Source organism: Castor canadensis, chromosome 9 (assembly GCF_047511655.1).
Source record: "Castor canadensis chromosome 9, mCasCan1.hap1v2, whole genome shotgun sequence".
Classification (NCBI taxonomy): Eukaryota; Metazoa; Chordata; class Mammalia; order Rodentia; family Castoridae; genus Castor; species Castor canadensis.
The window spans coordinates 89,887,964-89,910,008 of NC_133394.1; the positions used below are offsets into that span (position 1 = coordinate 89,887,964).

Below are 22,045 nucleotides of genomic sequence, written 5' to 3' on the forward strand. Positions count from 1 at the left end.
GGCGCCCATACGGCTTGGGAAGACGTGGACCAGGTGAGCTTCGCGGTACCGCGGTTCCCCCACAGACAAGCCTGGGCCAGAGCAGCATAGCCCCCTGGACAGACTGACCTCCACCCGGGAAAAAAAGAGAAACTGACTACTAAGCAATAAGAACAGTTAAGACACGCTGGAAAGAGGGTGGGGCGCCCTGAGCGCTGAAGATTGGGGGAAGGGAACCCTTCCCGGGACTGTAAATAAACGAGCCGGGCGGGCCGGAGAGGCTCTGGCGGGAGTGGGGCGCGCCCAGCAACCAGGAGCGGGGACGCTTGTGAGAGGAGGGAAGACCCACTTCCCACGTGAACTGTAAATAAACACGCAGGCCTGACAACGCGGGGCAGTGTCGCCTTTCCCAGTGCTTGGAAAGGGGAAAGCCTGTAGCAGAGGCTCCCGCACAGGAGAACTCTGAGCAAACAAAGCCTGTGGGACCAGGTGAGTGCTAGCTCACCCCAGAGATCTGCATAAATAACGCCGCCAGCTACAGGCTGAGAGCAGCAGGCAGGCAAGCCACAGTTGCAGATACCACTCTCAGAACTGTCTCCAGACGCTTTTTTTTCTTTTTCTCCCTACCTTTGATGAGACAACAACCGAATTACACCTGCAAGCCAAAAAACTTACTGAAACTGTATTGCACTTGAACTTGGGACAATTGGTGGGGCTTTTTTTTTTTTTTTTTTTTTGGTGTGTGTGTGAGTGTGTAGTTTTGTTCTACTTTATGCATCCCCTTTGATGAGACAACTACAGAACAACATCTGAGGCACGAACTCCAGGACTGGAGATTGAGACGGACACCCAAATTATTAAGACTGAAACTGCATTGCATATAAACTTGGAAGTTTTTTGTTTTTATTTTTTTTAATTTTCTAGTTTCCATTTTATTTTAATTCATTTTTATATATAGATTTCTTTCATTTACTTATTTTTTTGTTTTTTTTATCTTTGATTTTCAATCCTCTCTCTGTCTCTCTAATGTCTGTTCAGCTTACTGTCGATTAGTACACTAACACTCCCTGTTTATACCTTTGAAACTCTCTTGTCTGATACCTTGTTCTGCTTTCTCACTCTTGTCTGTATATTTGTTTTCCCCCTTTCTTTAACTTCTTGCATTCCATCACAGCTCACCCTTTCATTCTAAATATTACCATTGTTATTATTACAAGCTAGAAAATACTTAATTGCACACAGTACAAGGACAGTAACAACACCACGAACAATGACGGGAAGACAGAAAAAACAGGGAAACCAGTTTCCCCACAGCAAAAAATTAGTACAGGAACCAGAGGGGAATGAAGAGAACAGAAACTCAGATCCAGACTCCAACAAAATGAAGATAAACTATGCCAAAGGACCCAATGAAGCCCACAAGAATAATTTAAAAGAAGACATACTACAAGTACTCAATGAGAATTTTATAGAGATGATACTGGATAGGGTCAACCAAAATATACAGGAGACACTCAAGAAATTCCAAGACAATAAAAATAGAGAATTTGAAAAAGCAAAAGAAGAAATAAAGGAAACCATAGAAGCACTGAATAAACACCAAAGTGAAAGAGAGAACACAATGAATAAACGGATAAATGAACTCAGGACAAAAATAGACAACATTAAAGAAGAAAACTGCCAGGATATGGAAAACCTCAGAAAAAAGAACGAAAAAGAACTGCAAAACAAAACGGAAGGCCAATCCAGCAGAATAGAACAAACAGAAGACAGAATCTCAGAACTTGAAGATGAAATGGTAATTAAAGGAAAAACTGAAGAACTATTAAACAACTCAAGACCTGTGAAAAGAAAATGCAAGAACTCACTGACTCAATCAAAAGACCAAACTTGAGAATCATGGGCATCAAAGAAGAAGAGGTGCAAGCGAAGGGAATGTGTAATACATTCAACGAAATAATAATGGAAAATTTCCCAAATCTAGAGAAAGATATTCCCATACAAATGCAAGAGGCCTCCAGGACACCAAACAGACCAGATAAAAATAGAACTACTCCATGACATATCGTCATTAAAACAACAAGTTCAGAAACTAAGGAAAGAATACTGAAGGCTGTAAGAGAGAAAAAACAAGTAACATACAAAGGTAAACCCATCAAAATCACAGCAGACTTCTCAACAGAAACATTAAAAGCAAGAAGAGTGTGGGGTGAGATCTTCCGGGCACTGAATGAAAATAACTTCAACCCCAGGATACTCTACCCAGCAAAGCTATCATTCAAAATAGATGGAGCAATAAAAGTCTTCCATGATAAGCAGAAACTAAAACAATATGTGACCACTTTCTATGTGCACATAGAAAGTGACACCCAACTTAACCATGAAAAGGCAGGCAGCACCAAACCACAGGATAAGAAAAAGCAAGACAGTAAAGAGTAACCTCAACTTAGGTACACACAATCAAACCTTCAAACAACTAAGAAAACTAAATGACAGGAATCACCACATACCTATCAGTACTAACACTTAATGTTAATGGACGTAATTAACCCATCAAAAGACACTGTTTGACAAAATGGATTAAAAAAGAAGATCCAACAATTTGTTGCTTACTGGAGACTCATCTCACCAACAGAAATAAGCATATGCTTAGGATCAAAGGCTGGAAGAAGATTTACCAAGCCAATAGCCCCCGAAAACAGGCAAGAGTAGCAATACTTATCTCTGACCAAGTAGACTTCAAACCTACATTGATCAAACGAGATAAAGAAGGACATTCCATACTAATGAAAGGGGAAATAGACCAAAAGGAAATAATAATTAACAATCTGTACGCACCCAATGTCAACGCACCCAATTTCATCAAACATACCCTGAAAGACCTAAAAGCATATATAAACACCAACACAGTGGTTGTGGGAGACTTTAACACCCCATTATCATCAATAGATAGGTCACCCAAACAAAAAATCAATAAAGAAATCCAAGATCTAAAATATGCAATAGATCAAATGGACCTAGTTGATTTCTACAGAACATTTCATCCAACCTCTACACAATATACATTCTTCTCAGCAGCCCATGGAACCTTCTCCAAAATAGATCATATCCTAGGGCACAAAGCAAGCCTCAGCAAATACAAGAAAATAGAAATAATACCGTGCATACTACCTGACCACAATGCAGTAAAAGTAGAACTCAACAACAAAAGTAAAGACAAAAAACATGCAAAAAGCTGGAAACTAAATAACTCATTACTTAATGAAGAATGGATCATCCATGAAATAAAAGAGGAAATTAAAAAGTTCCTGGAAGTCAATGAAAATGAAAACACAAACTACCGGAACCTATGGGACACAGCTAAGGCAGTCTTGAGAGGAAAGTTTATAGCCATGAGTGCATATATTAAAAAGACTGAAAGATCCCAAATCAATGACCTAATGATACATCTCAAACTCCTAGAAAAACAAGAACAAGCAAATCCGAAAACAAACAGGAGAGAAATAATAAAAATAAGAGCTGAAATCAACGAAATAGAAACCAAAAAAACCAGACAAAGAATTAATGAAACCATACAAAAAGTTGGTCCTTTGAAAAAATAAACAAGATCGATAGACCCCTGGCAAACCTGACTAAAATGAGGAGAGAAAAAACCCAAATTAGTAGAATTAGGAATGCAAAAGGGGAGATAACAACAAACACCATGGAAGTCCAGGAAATCATCAGAGACTACTTTGAGAACCTATATTCAAATACATTTGAAAATCTAAAAGAAATGGACAGATTTCTAGATACATATGATCATCCAAAACTGAACCAAGAGGAAATTAATCACCTGAATAGACCTATAACACAAAATGAAATTGAAGCAGCAATCAAGAGTCTCCCCAAAAAGAAAAGTCCAGGACCTGATGGATTCTCTGCTGAATTCTATCAGACCTTTAAAGAAGAACTGATACCAACCCTCCTTAAACTGTTCCACGAAATAGAAAGGGAAGGAAAACTGCCAAACACATTTTAGGAAGCCAGTATTACACTTATCCCAAAACCAGGCAAAGACACCTCCAAAAAGGAGAACTATAGGCCAATCTCCTAAATGAACATTGATGCAAAAATCCTCAACAAAATAATGGCAAACCGAAGTCAGCAACACATCAAAAAGATTATTCACCATGACCAAGTAGGCTTCATCCCAGGGATGCAGGGGTGGTTCAACATACGAAAATCAATAAACGTAATAAACCACATTAACAGAAGCAAAGACAAAAACCACTTGATCATCTCAATAGATGCAGAAAAAGCCTTTGATAAGATCCAACACCATTTCATGATAAAAGCTGTACGAAAACTAGGAATAGAAGGAAAGTTCCTCAATATTATAAAAGCTATATATGACAAACCTACAGCCAGCATTATACTTAACGGAGAAAAACTGAAACCATTCCACCTAAAATCAGGAACCAGACAAGGATGCCCACTATCTCCACTCCTATTTAACATAGTACTGGAATTCCTAGCCACAGCAATTAGGCAAGAAGAAGGAATAAAAGGAATACAAATAGGTAAAGAAACTGTCAAAATATCCCTATTTGCACACGACATGATCCTATACCTTAAAGACCCAAAAAACTCTACTCAGAAGCTTCTAGACATCATCAATAGCTATAGCAAGGTAGCAGGATATAAAATCAACATAGAAAAATCATTAGCATTTCTATACACTAACAATGAGCAAACGGAAAAAGAATGTATGAAAACAATTCCATTTACAATAGCCTCAAAAAAAATCAAATACCTAGGTGTAAACCTAAGAAAGATGTGAAAGACCTCTACAAGGAAAACTATACACTTCTGAAGAAAGAGATTGAGGAAGACTATAGAAAGTGGAGAGATCTCCCATGCTCATGGATTGGTAGAATCAACATAGTAAAAATGTCGATACTCCCCAAAGTAATCTACATGTTTAATGCAATTCCCATCAAAATTCCAATGACATTCATTAAAGAGATTGAAAAATCTACTGTGAAATTTATATGGAAACACAAGAGGCCACGAATAGCCAAGGCAATACTCAGTCAAAAGAATAATGCAGGAGGTATCACAATACCTGACTTCAAACTATATTACAAAGCAGTAGCAATAAAAACAGCATGGTACTGGCACAAAAACAGAACATGAAGACCAGTGGAACAGAATAGAGGACCCAGATATGAAGCCACAAAACTATAACCAACTTATCTTTGACAAAGGAGCTAAAAATATACGATGGAGAAATAGCAGCCTCTTCAACAAAAACTGCTGGGAAAACTGGTTAGCAGTCTGCAAAAAACTGAAACTAGATCCATGTATATCACCCTATACCAAGATTAACTCAAAATGGATCAAGGATCTTAATATCAGACCCCAAACTCTTAAGTTGATACATGAAAGAGTAGGAAATACTCTGGAGTTAGTAGGTATAGGTAAGAACTTTCTCAATGAAACCCCAGCAGCACAGCAACTAAGAGATAGCATAGATAAATGGGACTTCATAAAACTAAAAAGCTTCTGTTCATGAAAAGAAATGGTCTCTAAACTCAAGAGAACACCCACAGAGTGGGAGAAAATATTTGCCAACTATACATCAGACAAAGGACTGATAACCAGACTATACAGGGAACTTAAAAAACTAAATTCTCCCAAAACTAATGAACCAATAAAGAAATGGGCATGTGAACTAAACAGAACTTTCTCAAAAGAAGAAATTCAAATGGCCAGAAAACACATGAAAAAATGCTCACCATCTCTAGCAATAAAGGAAATGCAAATTAAAACCAAGCTAAGATTCCACCTCACCCCTGTTAGAATAGCCATCATCTCCAACACCACCAACAACAGGTGTTGGCGAGGATGCGGGGAAAAAGGAACCCTCTTACACTGTTGGTGGGAATGTAGACTAGTACACCCACTCTGGAAAAAAATTTGGAGGCTACTTAAAAAGCTGGACATCGATCTACCATTTGATCCAGCAATACCACTCTTGGGGATATACCCAAAAGACTGTTACTCCAGAGGCACCTGCACATCCATGTTTATTGCGGCACTATTCACAATAGCCAAGTTATGGAAACAGCCAAGATGCCCCAGCACTGATGAATGGATTAAGAAAATGTGGTATCTATACACAATGGAATTCTATGCAGCCATGAAGAAGAACGAAATGTTATCATTCGCTGGTAAATGGATGGAACTGGAGAACATCATTCTGAGTGAGGTTAGCCTGGCTCAAAAAACCAAAAATCGTATGTTCTCCCTCACATGTGGACATTAGATCAAGGGCAAACACGACGAGGGGATTGGACTATGAGCACATGATAAAAGCGAGAGCACACAAGGGAGGGGTGAGGATAGGTTAGACACCTAAAAAATTAGCTAGCATTTGTTGCCCTTAACGCAGAGAAACTAAAGCAGATACCTTAAAAGCAACTGAGGCCAATAGGAAAAGGGGACCAGGAGCTAGAGAAAAGGTGAGATCAAAAAGAATTAACCTAGAAGGTAACACACATGCACAAGAAATCAATGTGAGTCAATTCCCTGTATAGCTATCCTTATCTCAACCAGCAAAAACCCTTGTTCCTTCCTATTATTGCTTATACTCTCTCTACAACAAAATTAGAAATAAGGGCAAAATAGTTTCTGCTGGATATTGGGGGGGGAGAGGGAGGGGGTGGAGTGGGTGGAGAGGGAGGGGGTCGGGGCAGGGGGGAGAAATAAACCAAGCCTTGTATGCACATATGAATAATAAAAGAAAAATGAAAAAAAAAAGAAATGATAATAAAAGTACAACATATCAAAATCTGTGGAACAAAAACTGGTAATGCTCTAGGGAAAAAAAATTAGCCTTACATCTATATACAAAAAAAACAGAAAAACTGAAAAAAAAATGAACTGAGGGACTCCAAGAGAAGGAATAAATTAATAGAAAAAGAAAGACAACATGGAATCAGTTAATACAACCAAAAGCTGGTTTCAGGTTCTTTGAACGGGGCCAAAAGAAGAGATAAAGGTCTAGGCAAGTCTCACCAAGAAAACACAGTGAAGACATACACACACAAAAAAAATCAGACGTGAGGGAGACACTATACTATACACATGAAGGTCATAAAAAAAATTAACACACAATTTTAATCTGTAATTTTATGCAGATGAATATGAAAATATAAATAAAATGAATAATTTTTAACTACATATGTAAATTACCAATTATTCTGAATGAATAAATAAAAATGAAAGCAACTGAAAATTTGATCAAATTTCTACCTTTAAAGATGGGGAAAAATGAAACAAACTAAACATAATTCTCTCTCCACACAATAAATTCCAGAAGAATTGAAAAGCTAAGTATAGGAAACAAAAAAAAAAATACATGAAAATATTACAGTTTCACAAATGGGGGTGGGAACCTTTGCAATAAAATACAAAACCCAGAAGCTACAAAGGAAAAATGTAAGATTTGATTTTGTAAAATTTTATAACTTCTACATCCCAAAATATACCCACAAAGCATAAGACAAATGACAAACCAGAAGATTTACAATGTATTTGGCACACAGGTAATGTTCAAAATCCATAAAAATAAGCATTTAGAGAAATAAAAAATAAAAAACAATCTCATGGGAAACTGGAATATTCACAGAAATGAAAACACACAGCAGGACCATTAATCAAGGGTATTAAAATAAAAACAAACTGTGCATGGTGATGCATGCATGTAATTCCAGCACTTGGGAAGCAAAAGCAAGTGGACTGCAAGTTCAAGGTCTGCCTGGGCTTGAGACAGTGAGACCCTGTCATTCATAAATAAATAAACAAATAAACAAATAGTGAAAATGAAAAAAGTTTCACTTATCAATAGGGAAGCATTTACTCTACTATCAAGTGTTAGAAAGATAGGAATGAAAGAAGCTGACACAGTTGATGACAGTGTAAATTTTTGGAGTCTTTATGATAATTTGAAGTGTCTAACAAATTTTAAATGAATATGCTTCCTAATACTGTCTGTCCTCAAAGAAATTTCTGACAACTATATTAAGAATGGGTTATAAAGATGTTTGCTGCAATACTACTAATAATGTAAACACTGAAAACAAATGGTTATATAACATATGGTATAGTCATAGTATGAACTGTCATATATCCATTAAAAATTATGCAGTACATTGCATATACTCACCAATGAACAAAGCTTTCCAAAACAAATTAAGGGGGAAAAAATCAAGTTGAAGAGAAATATGTATAGAATCCACTTAGGTTAATGATAACATGAATTATTTATATCAGTACATAGACACATAAGAACATTAAAAAAGACTAAGAGGTTGCACACTATACCGCTGCTGGTTACCTCTGAGAAATGTGAAAACAAGAAATTTATGTTTTTCTCAACACTTCTATATTATTTGAATGTTTTTAAAGAAAATATTTATGTGTTACTTTCAATATAATTTCTAAAGAAGGGAAAAAATTTTTAAAGATATATGGGAGGAGCATAATTTTTCCAAAAGAAAAACATAGCTCCTGGTATTAGGTATAGGCTGGCACTCACAGATAGGAGTTAGTGCTCACCTAATCGAATAATTTCATATAAATCAGACAAGACCATTCTGAGACTGACAGAAGACAACAAAACCGGTTACTCCATATTTTTGTCTGAACACAGTCAAAATCATGAACATTGACCAAACTACCAAAATGACCCAACCTCTCCCTGTTCTGCCTCACAAGACTGACTGCTGCTTCCTCACCAACTAAAGGTTTAGCCTCCCTGCTTGTCGAATCCTATCACACCCCTGCTTCCTTTAAGAATCCAAAAAAGCTCCACTGCCTTAAAGTCTCACCAAAATTACCTAAAACAAGCACAAATCCTTTAGAAAGTCTTTCTAAACACCATCTTATTGAGACACCTCACATATCTCCATAGTTTGGTAGTAATAAACCTAACTTGTTCAAGTTAAGTGTGTTCTTAGACTGGAGGCATGGTCCAAGTGGTAGAATGCTTTCCTAGCATGAGGACCTGAGTTAAACCCCCAGTACCACCAAAAAAAAGGTGTATTCCTAGTGGTCTTCAGCTAGGGGATGCTGGTATATGATAAATAAGAGTTAAAACTCCAATGCAACAGGTAGGATTTATTTATTTTAGCATATACACCATTCACCTTACTATATATTCCTCAGAAAAGGAAAAGTAGTGGTTATTTCCATTTTATAGAAGAGAACAGTAAGACTGAAAGCAGTAAAATGGGAATTAAATACAAACGATTTCAAATTCCCTTCATCTTCCCTTTTCTGTGGAATACTATTCCAACTCGTGTACCCATATACCACAGAAGTACGTAGCTATATGCCAAGTAATATAAAAATAAACTATCTTCCTGGACAGTTTTTAACAGTAATAATAGTAGGTAATAGTTAACATATCTTAAAGACATATTCCATAGCAAGTATTACAGAAAACAGTCATTTTAGTCTAAAAATCTAGTAAGACAGGTATACTAGTATTTTTATTTTTTTAGTAAAAATGAGAAAAATAGTCAAATCAGATTCATGAAACTCACATTATGAGTTCTTAAACACTAGAGTACATTTTAACATTGAAACAAATCAGATTTGTCATGAAATAAAATGTAAATCAGGGTTTCCTTGAGGTCAATCTTCTGATTGTATTCCCAGACCCCTGAGAAATTAAGTTCACTCTCTATCAGGGATACTACCTTAGGGTGAAAATTTTAACAACCACACCATAATCCTTAAGAGATATTAGATTAGAAAAATAATTTTTCTCAAAAACCAAACAAACCCACCAGTTTTTGTGTTATATTATCCACATGGTTACCTCACCAAGACCCTAGATTCAGCTCAAAGAAATATAACTCTGCAAGGCAGGAGCTTCAACTACTTCCTTTCCAATGTAACACAGAATTTCCTATACTTTTGAATTACCAACATCAAATCCTACTAGTTGATAACTCTAGATAAGCATTTGTATTTATAGAACCAAAGCTAATTGTGAGCTTTTTGTGTACTTATATATTGCCAATAACTTTCCTTTGTCTTTCAAAAAACTTTACAAAAACAAAGAGTTTATCAGACATCAGTAGACAGTTACTTACAGCATTATGTCACCTGCTTTAGAATATTTTAAGTTTGCTGATAATCTGTACCTCTAGGAAAACAAACCATGAAAGGATTATTTACACTGACTATGAAGAGGATGGGGTTGGAAGGGCTACATTACCTTTAGGTCTGTGGTTACTGAATTCACTAGGAGCAGGGACTTTAACAGGTGTTGCTGAACTTTGAAAGGTCAGCATACTGGGAGTGGCAGTAGTAGAGTTGGCCTTTGGTCTTTGTCTTGGTGCAATTGAGGTTTCTGTTGGTCCAATGGTATCTGTTATTCTACAACAGAAAAATTCATTTCATTTCAAATATTGGGATTATTTATAATGTACTATTATTTCTAGAAAGTGTCTATTTCAAAAGATGCATTTAATTATTACATATGATCACATTAGTCCTCTTGGCTTCCTCCTAAGTCTCACTCAGACAATACATGGTTAGTGAAGATAGGAAAGCAAAAACAACAACAAAGTCTCACATTCCTTAAAACAATACACTGCTAATCAAAGTCTGCCATTAAAACTGGCAGAAAAAGATTATAGTCCCAAAGATTACTGCTAAGAAGATCAAATGAGGTTAAAAGAAAGTAGAAATCTTCTCATAAGACAACTCTTTGAAGAGAAATAAGAAATAATCAGCTTGGACTCAAGACATGAGAAAGAAAATATTGAGCTCTGATGTATATAAAACAAAAAAGCCAGTACTTTCAACAGGTGGAGCCACCTGCTCATATCCAATATCTTGAATTTTTCAGTCTGCTTTACTTGAAATACTACGTGGAAATTATATGAAATTTTTCCTACTACAACTTAGTTTAGGTAATGTGCATAATCAAGTGTTAAGCACAATTTTGAAAGCAAGAGACAGTAAGTATAATTTGAGGAGACATGAAGACTTGTTTCCTTTTTTTAAAAAAAAGGCAAGTTAAATCTTTAACTTCAAAAACAAAAAAAAAATCTTTAACTTACATATGTCAACTTTGTTTTTATAAATTTAGTAAAAAATCTCAAATACTTTTCAAGAGGATTTACCATGAAATCTCTTTAATAAATTCCTTTACCACATTCCCAAGTACTTTTAACACCTAAAATTTTTATATATCTAATTTACCTAGCACACATATTCTGCATTTGGTGAATGCCCTACCTACACCTACACAGATCTACAGTTTCTTCCTAATAACTGCATGTAACACAAGAGGGAGCCCTGCAAATAGGTTATCTTTCCAAGAGGAAAGAAAATAAAGCTGAATAAAAAGACTTCCAAAAATTATAGAAATATAACATATGTGCTGTCTTCTAAAAAGACACAGGTAAAGGATGGGTATGGTACAAGTCATATAAAATTGATCAAGATCATAAAAGGTCACATACATATAATCAATTGTATTTATGAGCTGTAGCACTAAAACCAATGGTATACTCCCTAAGCTCCAGTAACCTGGAGGACATATTATATACAATCTTTCTGCTTAACTATCCATTCTTTATTAAGTAATGGAAACCAGACTCAACCTTGCCATGTTCCTGGTCTAAATCATTCTTCAGAGATGCACAACATACATGAACATAGCAGAAGTTCTAAAAGGCATATTCAAACTCTAAAGACTTTGCTCAATCTAACATTCCTAATTTATTTTGCCAATGTACCAATATCTATTATACATTACTAATATCCAGAAAAACACAACTCACGTTCTATTCTCAAAGAGTTTACAGTATACTTAGGAAGATATGGAGCATGTTGGTGAAAATATAACAAAATATATGACAGTAAAAATAATCAATGCCAAGCTAGTGCTGCCAAGAGTTTCATGGAGGAGAGATCCTACTTTTAATGTGACTAGAGGAGCTTCAGACAGAAACTAGAGATCAGATTTTTAAATAAAGATTATTCCACTAGACCATAAAAAGTAAACTAAGCATATGAAGCAATGGGAAGAAAATGCCTGGACAGATTAGGCAAAAGGAAGACATGAAATGGACTAAAGCTGAAGACTGATTACTGCACTGCCTCATTTGCACTCTGAGGAGAGTCACCTGATCAGTCTTCCTAAGACTCAGACTCTCCTGTTTAAACTCTTTCATTGCTTCCATCTGCCAGGCCAGTGATTCTTAATGTTTCCACATGTCAGATAACTTTCACATGTTTACCAGAGCACGTGCAAAGCTGGGAAGGCAGAAGGTTTTTGAAACTGAAGGCAGGGCACGTGGATAACCACAAAAGCTTTGTGAATAATGAAACTGGCTATTTTAAACATTTCTCTGCCCAAAATGTGCCTTTTACATGAAAAAAATTTAATTTAATTTTTAATATTAAGCTTCATACAGACTTTAGATTCTTTCAAGTTCTTCACTGATATTAATAAAGAATAAATTTCTTAATTACCAATATCATTGAACCTTATATTTTAATGTATTTAATACATAGTTTTAGCATACTATAAATAAGCAATGCAAATTTTTTAATATATTGACAATAAAAACTTTAAACATGTACACATTAATGGAATACCATGTTATGCTTGATACACGTATGCATATATAATGATGAGATTAAGCACTGCAAATTTTAACGGCACTACTTAATTTACTTATCATTGAATTACTGTAACTCGTATGTCATAGTAAAAAGATATGCAAATCATTCTGTTCAGGTGACTCATTTTTATATCTGCATTACCTTCTTAAAGATCTAACTATTGACAAACTATAAAAAAGTAATAAACTTCAACTGGCAAATCTTGTAACAGTTCATAATTACCATTCAACATAACACTGACTGCTAATTAAAGCTCTGTCATGGATGAGACAGATCGGTGGTTATGCTGGATTCATGTGAGTTACATATAACTCTACTTCATCTCTTTCTAAACAGAGAATTTTAAAATTCAAGTAAATGAAGATATTTTTAGAGTGATACTGTACTTTTTAAAAAGTCATTCACAAATGCAAAGTTTGTAAGTTACATAACATTTATAACACACCTCATAAGTCCCGAATAGAGTTGGCTGGAAAATTCCTAAAGACCAAAGTCTAAATTTCTCAGCATGACATATAAGCAAAGCTATTCATGAGACTGGCATTTACTGTCACTCAGGCTTCTTTCCCCATCGCTCCTATGCTGTGTCTCCTTATGCTCCAGCTGTAGTTTCACAAGGGCCATTTTCCTTGCCTGAACTGCCTGGCTGCTTTAGTTTCACTACCAGTCCTCAAATGACTGAGTACTCATCCTTCAAGGAAGAGTTCAGTGTTTTCCCCACTTCCAGTCTTTTCCTTTCTCCATGCTCTCAAGTGGCCTGCTAACTATCAGGTACTAACTGTTTACACTTAAAACTGTAAGCTTCTTGGAAATAAAGACTGCTTTTTATGCTTTGCATCTCCAATATCTTTATCTTGCATATAAAATGCATATGACAAATATGTTCCCATTTTATGTCAAAGAATTTTGCATAACAAAGATTAATACAAAAAAAGCTGTGATCAAGACATCTTCCCAAATGCAATATTCTACCTGGCTAATAATCTAAGATAGTCCTGCTTTTTAAGTTTTAAGGAGAAAAAAGATCATTGACAAATTCAGGTCTTCATCTAAAAATATATTTCAAACTTACTAACGTGGTAAATAACTAAAAAACAGCTTTAAAACTTAATTCTTTACCAGTCTTAAAAAGTATTATAGGTGTGGTTTGCTCTCGCTTGTAATCCCAGCTACTTGAGGTGGAGATGAGGAGGACAGCCCAGGCAAAAAGTAAGACCCCCATATCTCAGTCAGTAAGCCAAGCCTGCTGGTATATACCTGTGGTCCCAGCTACTTAGGAAGCCAGCCCCTGGCAAAAACATAAAACTACACCTGAAAAATAACTAAGGTAAAAAGGGACTAGAGATGTAGCTAAAGAGGCAGAGCACTTGGCTGGCAAGTACAAGGGAAGAGGCCCAGAGTTCAAATCCCTATAACCATAAAAAATAAATAATTTTTTTTAAAAGCTTATTATCTGGGAACTCAAAACTGAAGAATCCTGAATTAGAGTTGCTATGTGATGAAAATGACAAATCCCCACGGAAAAAAACATCAATTAAATATTCACGTCTTTATTGATAAGAGTGTGCAGTGAAGTGAGATTTGATGTCACACCCTGAATCTAATATAAAAAAGCTTGTTTCATACTTGCCATATAAACTATACCACACATGGATTAAGCTACACAACATTTTTGTGAGTAAGGATATTTAATCAATGACATTTGCTAGGATTAAAAGGAGAACTACATTCAGTGTAGTTTTGCCTACCTGGCTTTCATTTGGCTTTTCCTAGCAGCAGCTTCACTAGTAGTCATCGGTTCAGGAAGAGCTGAAGGAATAGAAGAATTCTTGGAAAAAAAAAAAATACATAAAACTTTTCATTTTAGTTTTTATTGTAATTGTAAAACGTTTTTAAACTATGGACATATTATTGAAACACTACTATTTTCATGTCAGATACCTATAAATTATTCACATATATTTCATGCCAGATCTAATCTGCAACTATCACTACATATCACACAAATGTCATCTTTGTATTGATACCCCACAGAAATCTTTGAAAAATAAACACAAGACAGTCATTATATATAATTTACAAGTGGTTAAATCTTAGGGAAAAAGAAATATGATTATAAACCAATGACTATTCTGTACTTCAAAAAAAGAAAGAGACAACGAGGGTAAAATAAAGTGTAGTTTCTAAATACCACAGATAATTTTCATGGCACTAATTGCAGGGTCTAGAAAAATGGAGGTAGAAGCTTTTACTCAATGTGTTTATGTCCAATGTTTGGCTCATAGCAGGTAATCAATAAATGCTGGTTGAACAAAATGCTCAAAATTCAGTTCAAGGTCAAATAAAGCCACTTGCCTTATCAGAAGGTCAGAATTGCGTAGTTTCAGTTTCAACAGAGAAATTACTAAATTGATATGGTAAGGGCTTAATGAAAGATAGCACATTCTTTTTTCTTAGGGAGATTAAAATTTAAGTAAAGAAAACATGTAAGAATGCCAGAATGATCTTTACAGAGCTAATAGCAGCTTAAAACCAATGATGATTCTAGGAACCTTCATTAGAACTAGCAGAGATTTTCCATGCACAGTTCATCACAAGTAGTTAGTGTGCAGATAGTGAAGAGAACACAAAGCCTTTGAATGAAACTAGTTTTTTTCCAAATGAGCACCTTCCATGGACTACTTGCTGGGCTGTACATTAGCTATAATCCTAATGTCTAAAAAATAGACATAAACCTTCCAAAAGACATAAAATCAGGCACTGATAAAGACAGAATTGAACTCAGGTCTCTCCACTTACAAAGTCCATACTGTTCACATCAAAACTTCCCAAATTTCCTCATTTAATAGAGTGATTAGTAGCTATTTCAGAAACTTTTTTCATCAAACCCTTTAGGCAAAACAAAGAAACAAAAACCCTGTTTATTAAATGGTTAACATAAAAAATGCAAAATAATCCTGCAGTGACCTTGAGTCTGCTATAGCTCTCCAGGGCACTTCAGGGAAGTTTGGAAAATGTGACTTTATACCAAAATTACCATGACAAACATACTATCAGACCACTTATTATGAAGTGAATAACTATCAAAGTATGCACAGCCATACTTAATAAAATGGTTTTAACTTTGTATCCTATTTGAAAAACTACTTACATTGATGTTGGACACTGGGCAATCCTTTTTGGCAAATTTAAATGCAAAATAGGACACTTGAAATATATCAGGTCTATGCTCTGGATCTGGTTCAAGCATGAATCCTGTAATAATAAATCAAAAGCTTAAAATGTACTGAATACAGATGCTACTTAGGATCACATTATAAGGATAAAAATGTATTTTTTTTCTGTTCTATTCTGAGATCAGTGGTGATTCTAGCAAACTCTGTTAATGTTTACAGGAAATGGAAGAAACTGTTATCTTATATATGAACTTAAAAGCATTATTCCAAACTAAAAAGCAGAGTCACAATTGTGTAATAGAAGTATGAATGACAAATATTATTATTCTCTTGAGAAAGCTATACAAAACAAAAATGAATTAAGTGGACACTGGGGAAGTATTTAAGAAAGTTCTAGGGCCATAATATAGGGTCCTCAAAATAACTGCATTTGAAATAATTCTCACTATTATCTAAAATACCTCTATTTTGAAATGATCCTAAGTCATTGAGAAAAGGCTAAGTGTGCATATTATAATCTATTTAACAAAGTAGTATAGACTGGCACTACAGTTTTCCAAAAACATGTTTTCTGCTCATACTAATGATATTCCCTACAGTTCCGTATTTTGATGTTATCACGCTCAGAAGTATAAGCAGAGTTCTATGGTTCTATTATGAACAGCTCTCACATCAAACTTAAGCATTACTTGAAATGCCTGAAACCTCCTGGCTACCCAAAATGACCATTACTATTTGTTTCTTTACTAGATGACTTTTAATTCAAAACTTCACAAGAAAGCTGACATATATTTAATTCTGTAATTGAAAAATTCCTACTTTGTTAAGGTATCGCTATGACTAATTCGACTTCATTAACTCTAAATTGTTGTAATGTTTAAATCATTTTTAAACTATTTGAAATGGCCAGGTGCTAGTGGCTCACACCTGTAATCCTAGCTACTCGAGAGGTAAAGATCAGGAAGATTGTGGTTTGAAACCAGCCCAGGGAAATAGTTTCTGACACTATGTTGAAAAAAAAAATTACAAAATGGACTGGCAGAGTGGCTCACATGGTAGAGTGTCTGCCTACCAAGTGTGAGGCCCTGAGTTCAAGCCCCAATACCACCAAAAGAAAAAAAAAATTTGAAATGTAAATTTCATAGCATTAAATATTTTGAAGTTTCCTAGTAAATACAGAACTCTAAGGATACAAGTCACTAAGATAAAACTATACATCAAAATGAAATATTCCCTTCCAATTTAGCATTTTGATCAAAGAATGCACAACACATCTTCAACAATATAGTAAACTTATTTCAGCTAACAACACAGTTGTATGCCAAGTAACACTGTGCATAAAATTTGGAAATCTATTTGGGATTTCTGAGCTCAATTTAAAAAAATACAAAAAAGTCCACATATAACATGATTCTGTATGTAAAAATGTTAACATATTATTTATAAAATTTATAATTTTGTCACCATTGTCAGACTGAAATAACTAAACACATTTTCATGCATATTTATTAGGTTGAATTAAACCTCATACTATAAAACATCTGAGGGATCCAAAAGGTATATTTATCTTCCAAAATAAATCTTATTTATCTTAACACTAAAAATATTTTAAAAGCAACAGTACATAAAATTATGTAAAATATTTACATACTTTTAAGAACATGTTTATTTAAACAACAAATTCACAAGAAACCTATCAAATTCACAAAATTATGATCCTATTTTTCTATTCTAAGAAGTATATTTGGCTTTTAAAATCTAATTTCAAAAGTAATTAGTATTCCTATAAAGATTTGATATGGTATATAAAACTAAGTTTTTTTTTAAACATATGAGAAAATTAGGTTAAAAGAAAGGTAATTCACTGAGGCAAGTAGGGGAAAGGTAAGATCAGTAAAGAAACTGCATATGATTTGGGTGTAAATGTGGACCCAAAATTTATCTGCCCACTTTCTGTCAATATAAACAAGGCAACATGATCTATTCCATTAATCACAGCATCTATTACACAAGAACAAACCAGGTGCTAAAGAAAATCAATACTCCTCATAGGAAAGCAAAGAGCAAATTCTCCCTCAGATCTTTCTAGAGATGGGTGACACACACAGTAAACAAAATCCTTAAGAAATTGTAATGAGTGACACAAGGTCAAGTCTACTCCTCTAGTGAGGATCAAGGTCAAAACACGTAAGTATCATTCAACAAAGAAATTCTATAGGGATAGAGAACAGTGTAGTGTAAGGAAACTCTTCTCTGAGAGCCCAGCTTAATTCAAGAAAAACTTTTTTAAGAATCTAAAGAGAAACAGAATGATCCTTCAGGCAACCTTGTATATGTTGTTTGTTTCTGAGCTTTTGTTTTGTTTTTCTATAGCAGTTGAAAACATTGACAGGAAAGAAATAACTTTGAGATTTTATGTTCTAACCAATACTAGTCTTAGTAATTCTCTCTAAGCACAATACCATATCCTTCAATAATTAGGTAACCACTTTGGAAGTAGAACTGATGTCATCTTAAAAACAAACAAAAGGACCTCCAATTCTCCTGTTAAGTGTTTCCATATGGGAATACATCTATTGTAGCCAGTTTAGTTTGTATATACTGATCCTATTTATATAAGATCAATTCAAAATTTCATATCTAGTATTTGATGAATTTAGATGATAACCATTAAAGTGCATTAATGTGGCAAGTGTAAGCAGTGTTTCATGAAACTTGATTCTGTTCTTGTGTGTGTGTGTGTATATGTGTGTGTGTGTGTGTGTGTGTGTGTGTGTGTGTTAGTATCAGGTTATAAAAAAAATGTATTTTGTACACTGGATCATAGTTAAAAGGTTAAAACCAATGTGCTATTGTGGAACCCTGACCTCCTTTACTACTGTAATTCATTCATTCTTCCCCCCTGACCAGAATGATCTGTCCAGTAAGAGTAGGAAGAAGAATCAAGTACCTATATGCAACAATCTAATGCTCTTTGTTTCCAAACAGGTATTCTCAAAACATAATGTTCTCTACTACATCATATTTTGCAAGTGGTCTGTGCATGTGGGGAAAAAATTTAGTCTTACAGCACTGCTTATGACTGGATATAGGTAAATTTTGGGTTTGGGGACAGACTAATGGGTCCATCTGGCTTCAGATCTAAATTTCATTCTGCAATCTGCTTTACCACTACAGGTTCACTACCACTTACCTGAAATGTCTAGGACAAGCACTTCTGATTTGCATTTTTTTTTAAGATTTTGAAATATTTGCAAATACCATGAGCTATTTTAGAGACTGGGTCCAATTCTAAACAAGAAATGCATTAGGTTTCAAATATACATTATGCACATATACATAAGGGAATTTCATATGATACTTTTTTATCACAACTGTATTTGGACTGCAACTGATCATATGAGGTTAGGTATGAAATTTTCCACTTGTGGCATCAAGTCAATGCTTAAAGTTTCAGAGTTTGGATTTTCAATTAGGGATGATAGCTCTGTACTAAATTTGATAGTCTTACCTGATGAGCTTCTATGCCCATCTCTCATTTGGTTCTAAATTCAAAGTATGAGAAGTCTAATGATCATTCTTTAAACTCACAAGTAGCTACATTTTTATCTCTGTAGATTTTAACTAATTATTTATTTAATTAAATATTTATTTTAAAAGGGGGAAGAGCTCAATAAGGCATCATTAAGCACTTAATTTAAATAATATTAATTCCTTGACCTTTTCAGAAAAATGGGTTGCAAAATGTGTCCCTAGATTACTGAATGATGTAATCTACAATACTGTAGTCAAGATCAACACTGGGGCCTATTTATCAAGAATGACTACATCAGTTTCCAGTTCATTCAAGCTGTTTTCTCTTAGAATAAATAAATAAATAAACAAACCTCACGCCTAATGTTTTATTAACTCCTATTTCATGACAATTAAACTGTATCATCTACAAGAAATACGTTATTAGGAGAATGAGTGGATTAAGAAATAACAAGTGATAGTAAATCATCTAATTTTAAAACAAAAAACAGCAGAGATGGCAGAAAAAACCCTGCTTACTCAACTTAAAATGATCAACTGACTCATCAAAATACAATTACCATTCATCCTGATCCTACCACAGGTATAAAATGAACTTTTAAAAAATTAGCCACACTTGATTCCAAGATGGCGGCTAGAGGGAGGAAGCAGAAAGCGAGCCTCCTATAGTGAAATCTTGGAGAGACACTGGAGACACACTTTGCAGGCATAATCACTGAGAAAAGGCATAACTTTGACCCCTCCACACCTCCTGCCAGCGCAGAGAATCTCCACTTCATGTTAAACAGAGAAACAAGAAGGGCCCCCAGCCGCCAGTGGCAGGCACCCAGACGGCTTGAGAAGACGCGGACCAGGTGAGCTTCGCGGTACCGCAGTAGCCCCACAGACAAGCCTGGGCCAGACCAGCATAGCCCCCTGGACAGAATGACCTCCACCCAGAGAAAAAAAGGAGAAACTGAGTAATAAGCAATAAGAACAAATAAGACACGCAGGAAAGAGGGTGGGGTGCACTGAGCACAAAAGATTGGGGGAAGGGAATCCTATCCGGGACTGTAAATAAACAAGCAGGGTGGGCCGGAGACCCTCTGGCGGGAGTGGGGGCGCACGCCCAGCAACCAGGAGCCGGGAAGCTTGTGAGAGTGGCGGAGGGAGGAAAACTCCACAGGAGAGGGGGGAAGACCCACTTCCCACATGAGCTGTAAACAAACATGGTGGCTGGCAGGAGCAAAAGCACCGCCCAGTAATCAGGAGCAGGAAAGCTTGTAAAAGTGGCGGTGGGAGGAAAACTCCACAGGAGAGGAGGGAAGACCCACTTCCCACAAGAACTGTAAATAAACACACAGGCCTGAGAAAGCAGGTGCACTGTCACCTTTCCCAGTGCTTGGGAAACGGGAAAGCTTATAGCAGAGGCTCACACACAGGAAAAATCTGAGCAAACAAAGCCTGCAGGGCCAGGTGAGTACTAAGCTCACCACAGAGATCTGCATGAATAACAGGCAGGCAAGCCACAGTTGCAGATACCATTCTCAGAACTGTCTCCAGACTCTTTTTTTTTTTTTGTCTCCCTACCTTTGATGAGAGAACAACCGAATTACACCTGCAAGCTGAAAAACTTACTGAAACTGTATTGCATTTGAACTTGTGACAATTGGTGGGGTTTTTCTTGTGCATGTGTGTGTGTGTAGTTTCCTTCCTCTTTATGCGTTCCCTTTGATGAGACAACTACAGAACATCTGAGGCACCATCTCCAGGATTGGAGACTGAGACTTCACTGCATTTGAACTTGGAGGTTTTTTGGTTTTATTGAATTTTCTATTTTTTCATTTTATTTTAATACATTTTTATAAATAGATTTTTCTTTCATTTACTTATTTTTTATTTTTATTCTTACCTTTATTTTTTTATTATTTTTGATTTTCAATCCTCTGTCTCTCTAATGTCTGTTCAGTTTACTGTCGATTAGAACACTAAAGCTCCCTGTTTATACATTTGAAATCTTCTTGTCTGAAACCTTGTTCTGTTTTCTCCCTCGAGTCTGTGTATTTGTTTTTCCCATCTCTTTAACTTTTTGCTTTTCATCTCAGCTCACCCATCCACTCTAAATATTACCATTGTTATTATGACAAGCTAGAAAATATTTAATTGCACACAGTACAGGGACAGTAACAACACCAAAGACAATGATGGGAAGACAAAAAAAACAGAGAAACCAGTTTCCCCACAGCAAAAAATTAGTACAGGAACCAGAGGGGAATGAAGAGAACAGAAACTCAGATCCAGACTCCAACAAAATGAAGATAAACTATGCCAAAGGACCCAATGGAGACCACAAGAATAATTTAAAAGAAGACATACTACAGGTACTCAATGAGAATTTTATAGAGATGATACTGGATAGGGGCAACCAAAATGTACAGGAGACACTCAAGAAATTCGAAGACAACAAAAATAGAGAATTTGAAAAAGCAAAAGAAGAAATAAAGGAAACCATAGAAGCACTGTATAAACACCAAAGTGAAAGAGAGAACACGATGAATAAATGGATAAATGAACTCAGAACAAAAATAGACAACATTAAAGAGGAAAACAGCCAGGATATGGAAAACCACAGAAAAAAGAACAAAAAAGAACTGCAAAACAAAACGGAAGGCCAATCCAGC

At 35.4% G+C, this 22,045-nt stretch overlaps 1 protein-coding gene across 4 annotated transcripts in view; it reads right to left on the minus strand.

Annotated features, from left to right (window-relative positions):
- The window catches only part of Bmp2k (BMP2 inducible kinase), a 121,055-nt gene that overhangs the window by 32,953 nt on the left and 66,057 nt on the right, over positions 1–22,045 (minus strand). For all 4 annotated transcript variants that reach the window (XM_074041920.1, XM_074041918.1, XM_074041917.1 and 1 more), the window contains 3 exons: positions 15,827–15,930; positions 14,424–14,503; positions 10,253–10,413 (listed from right to left, as the gene is read on the minus strand). In XM_074041920.1, the coding sequence (XP_073898021.1) occupies positions 10,253–10,413; positions 14,424–14,503; positions 15,827–15,930 (345 nt within the window). The remainder of the gene's footprint in view (positions 1–10,252; positions 10,414–14,423; positions 14,504–15,826; positions 15,931–22,045) is intronic.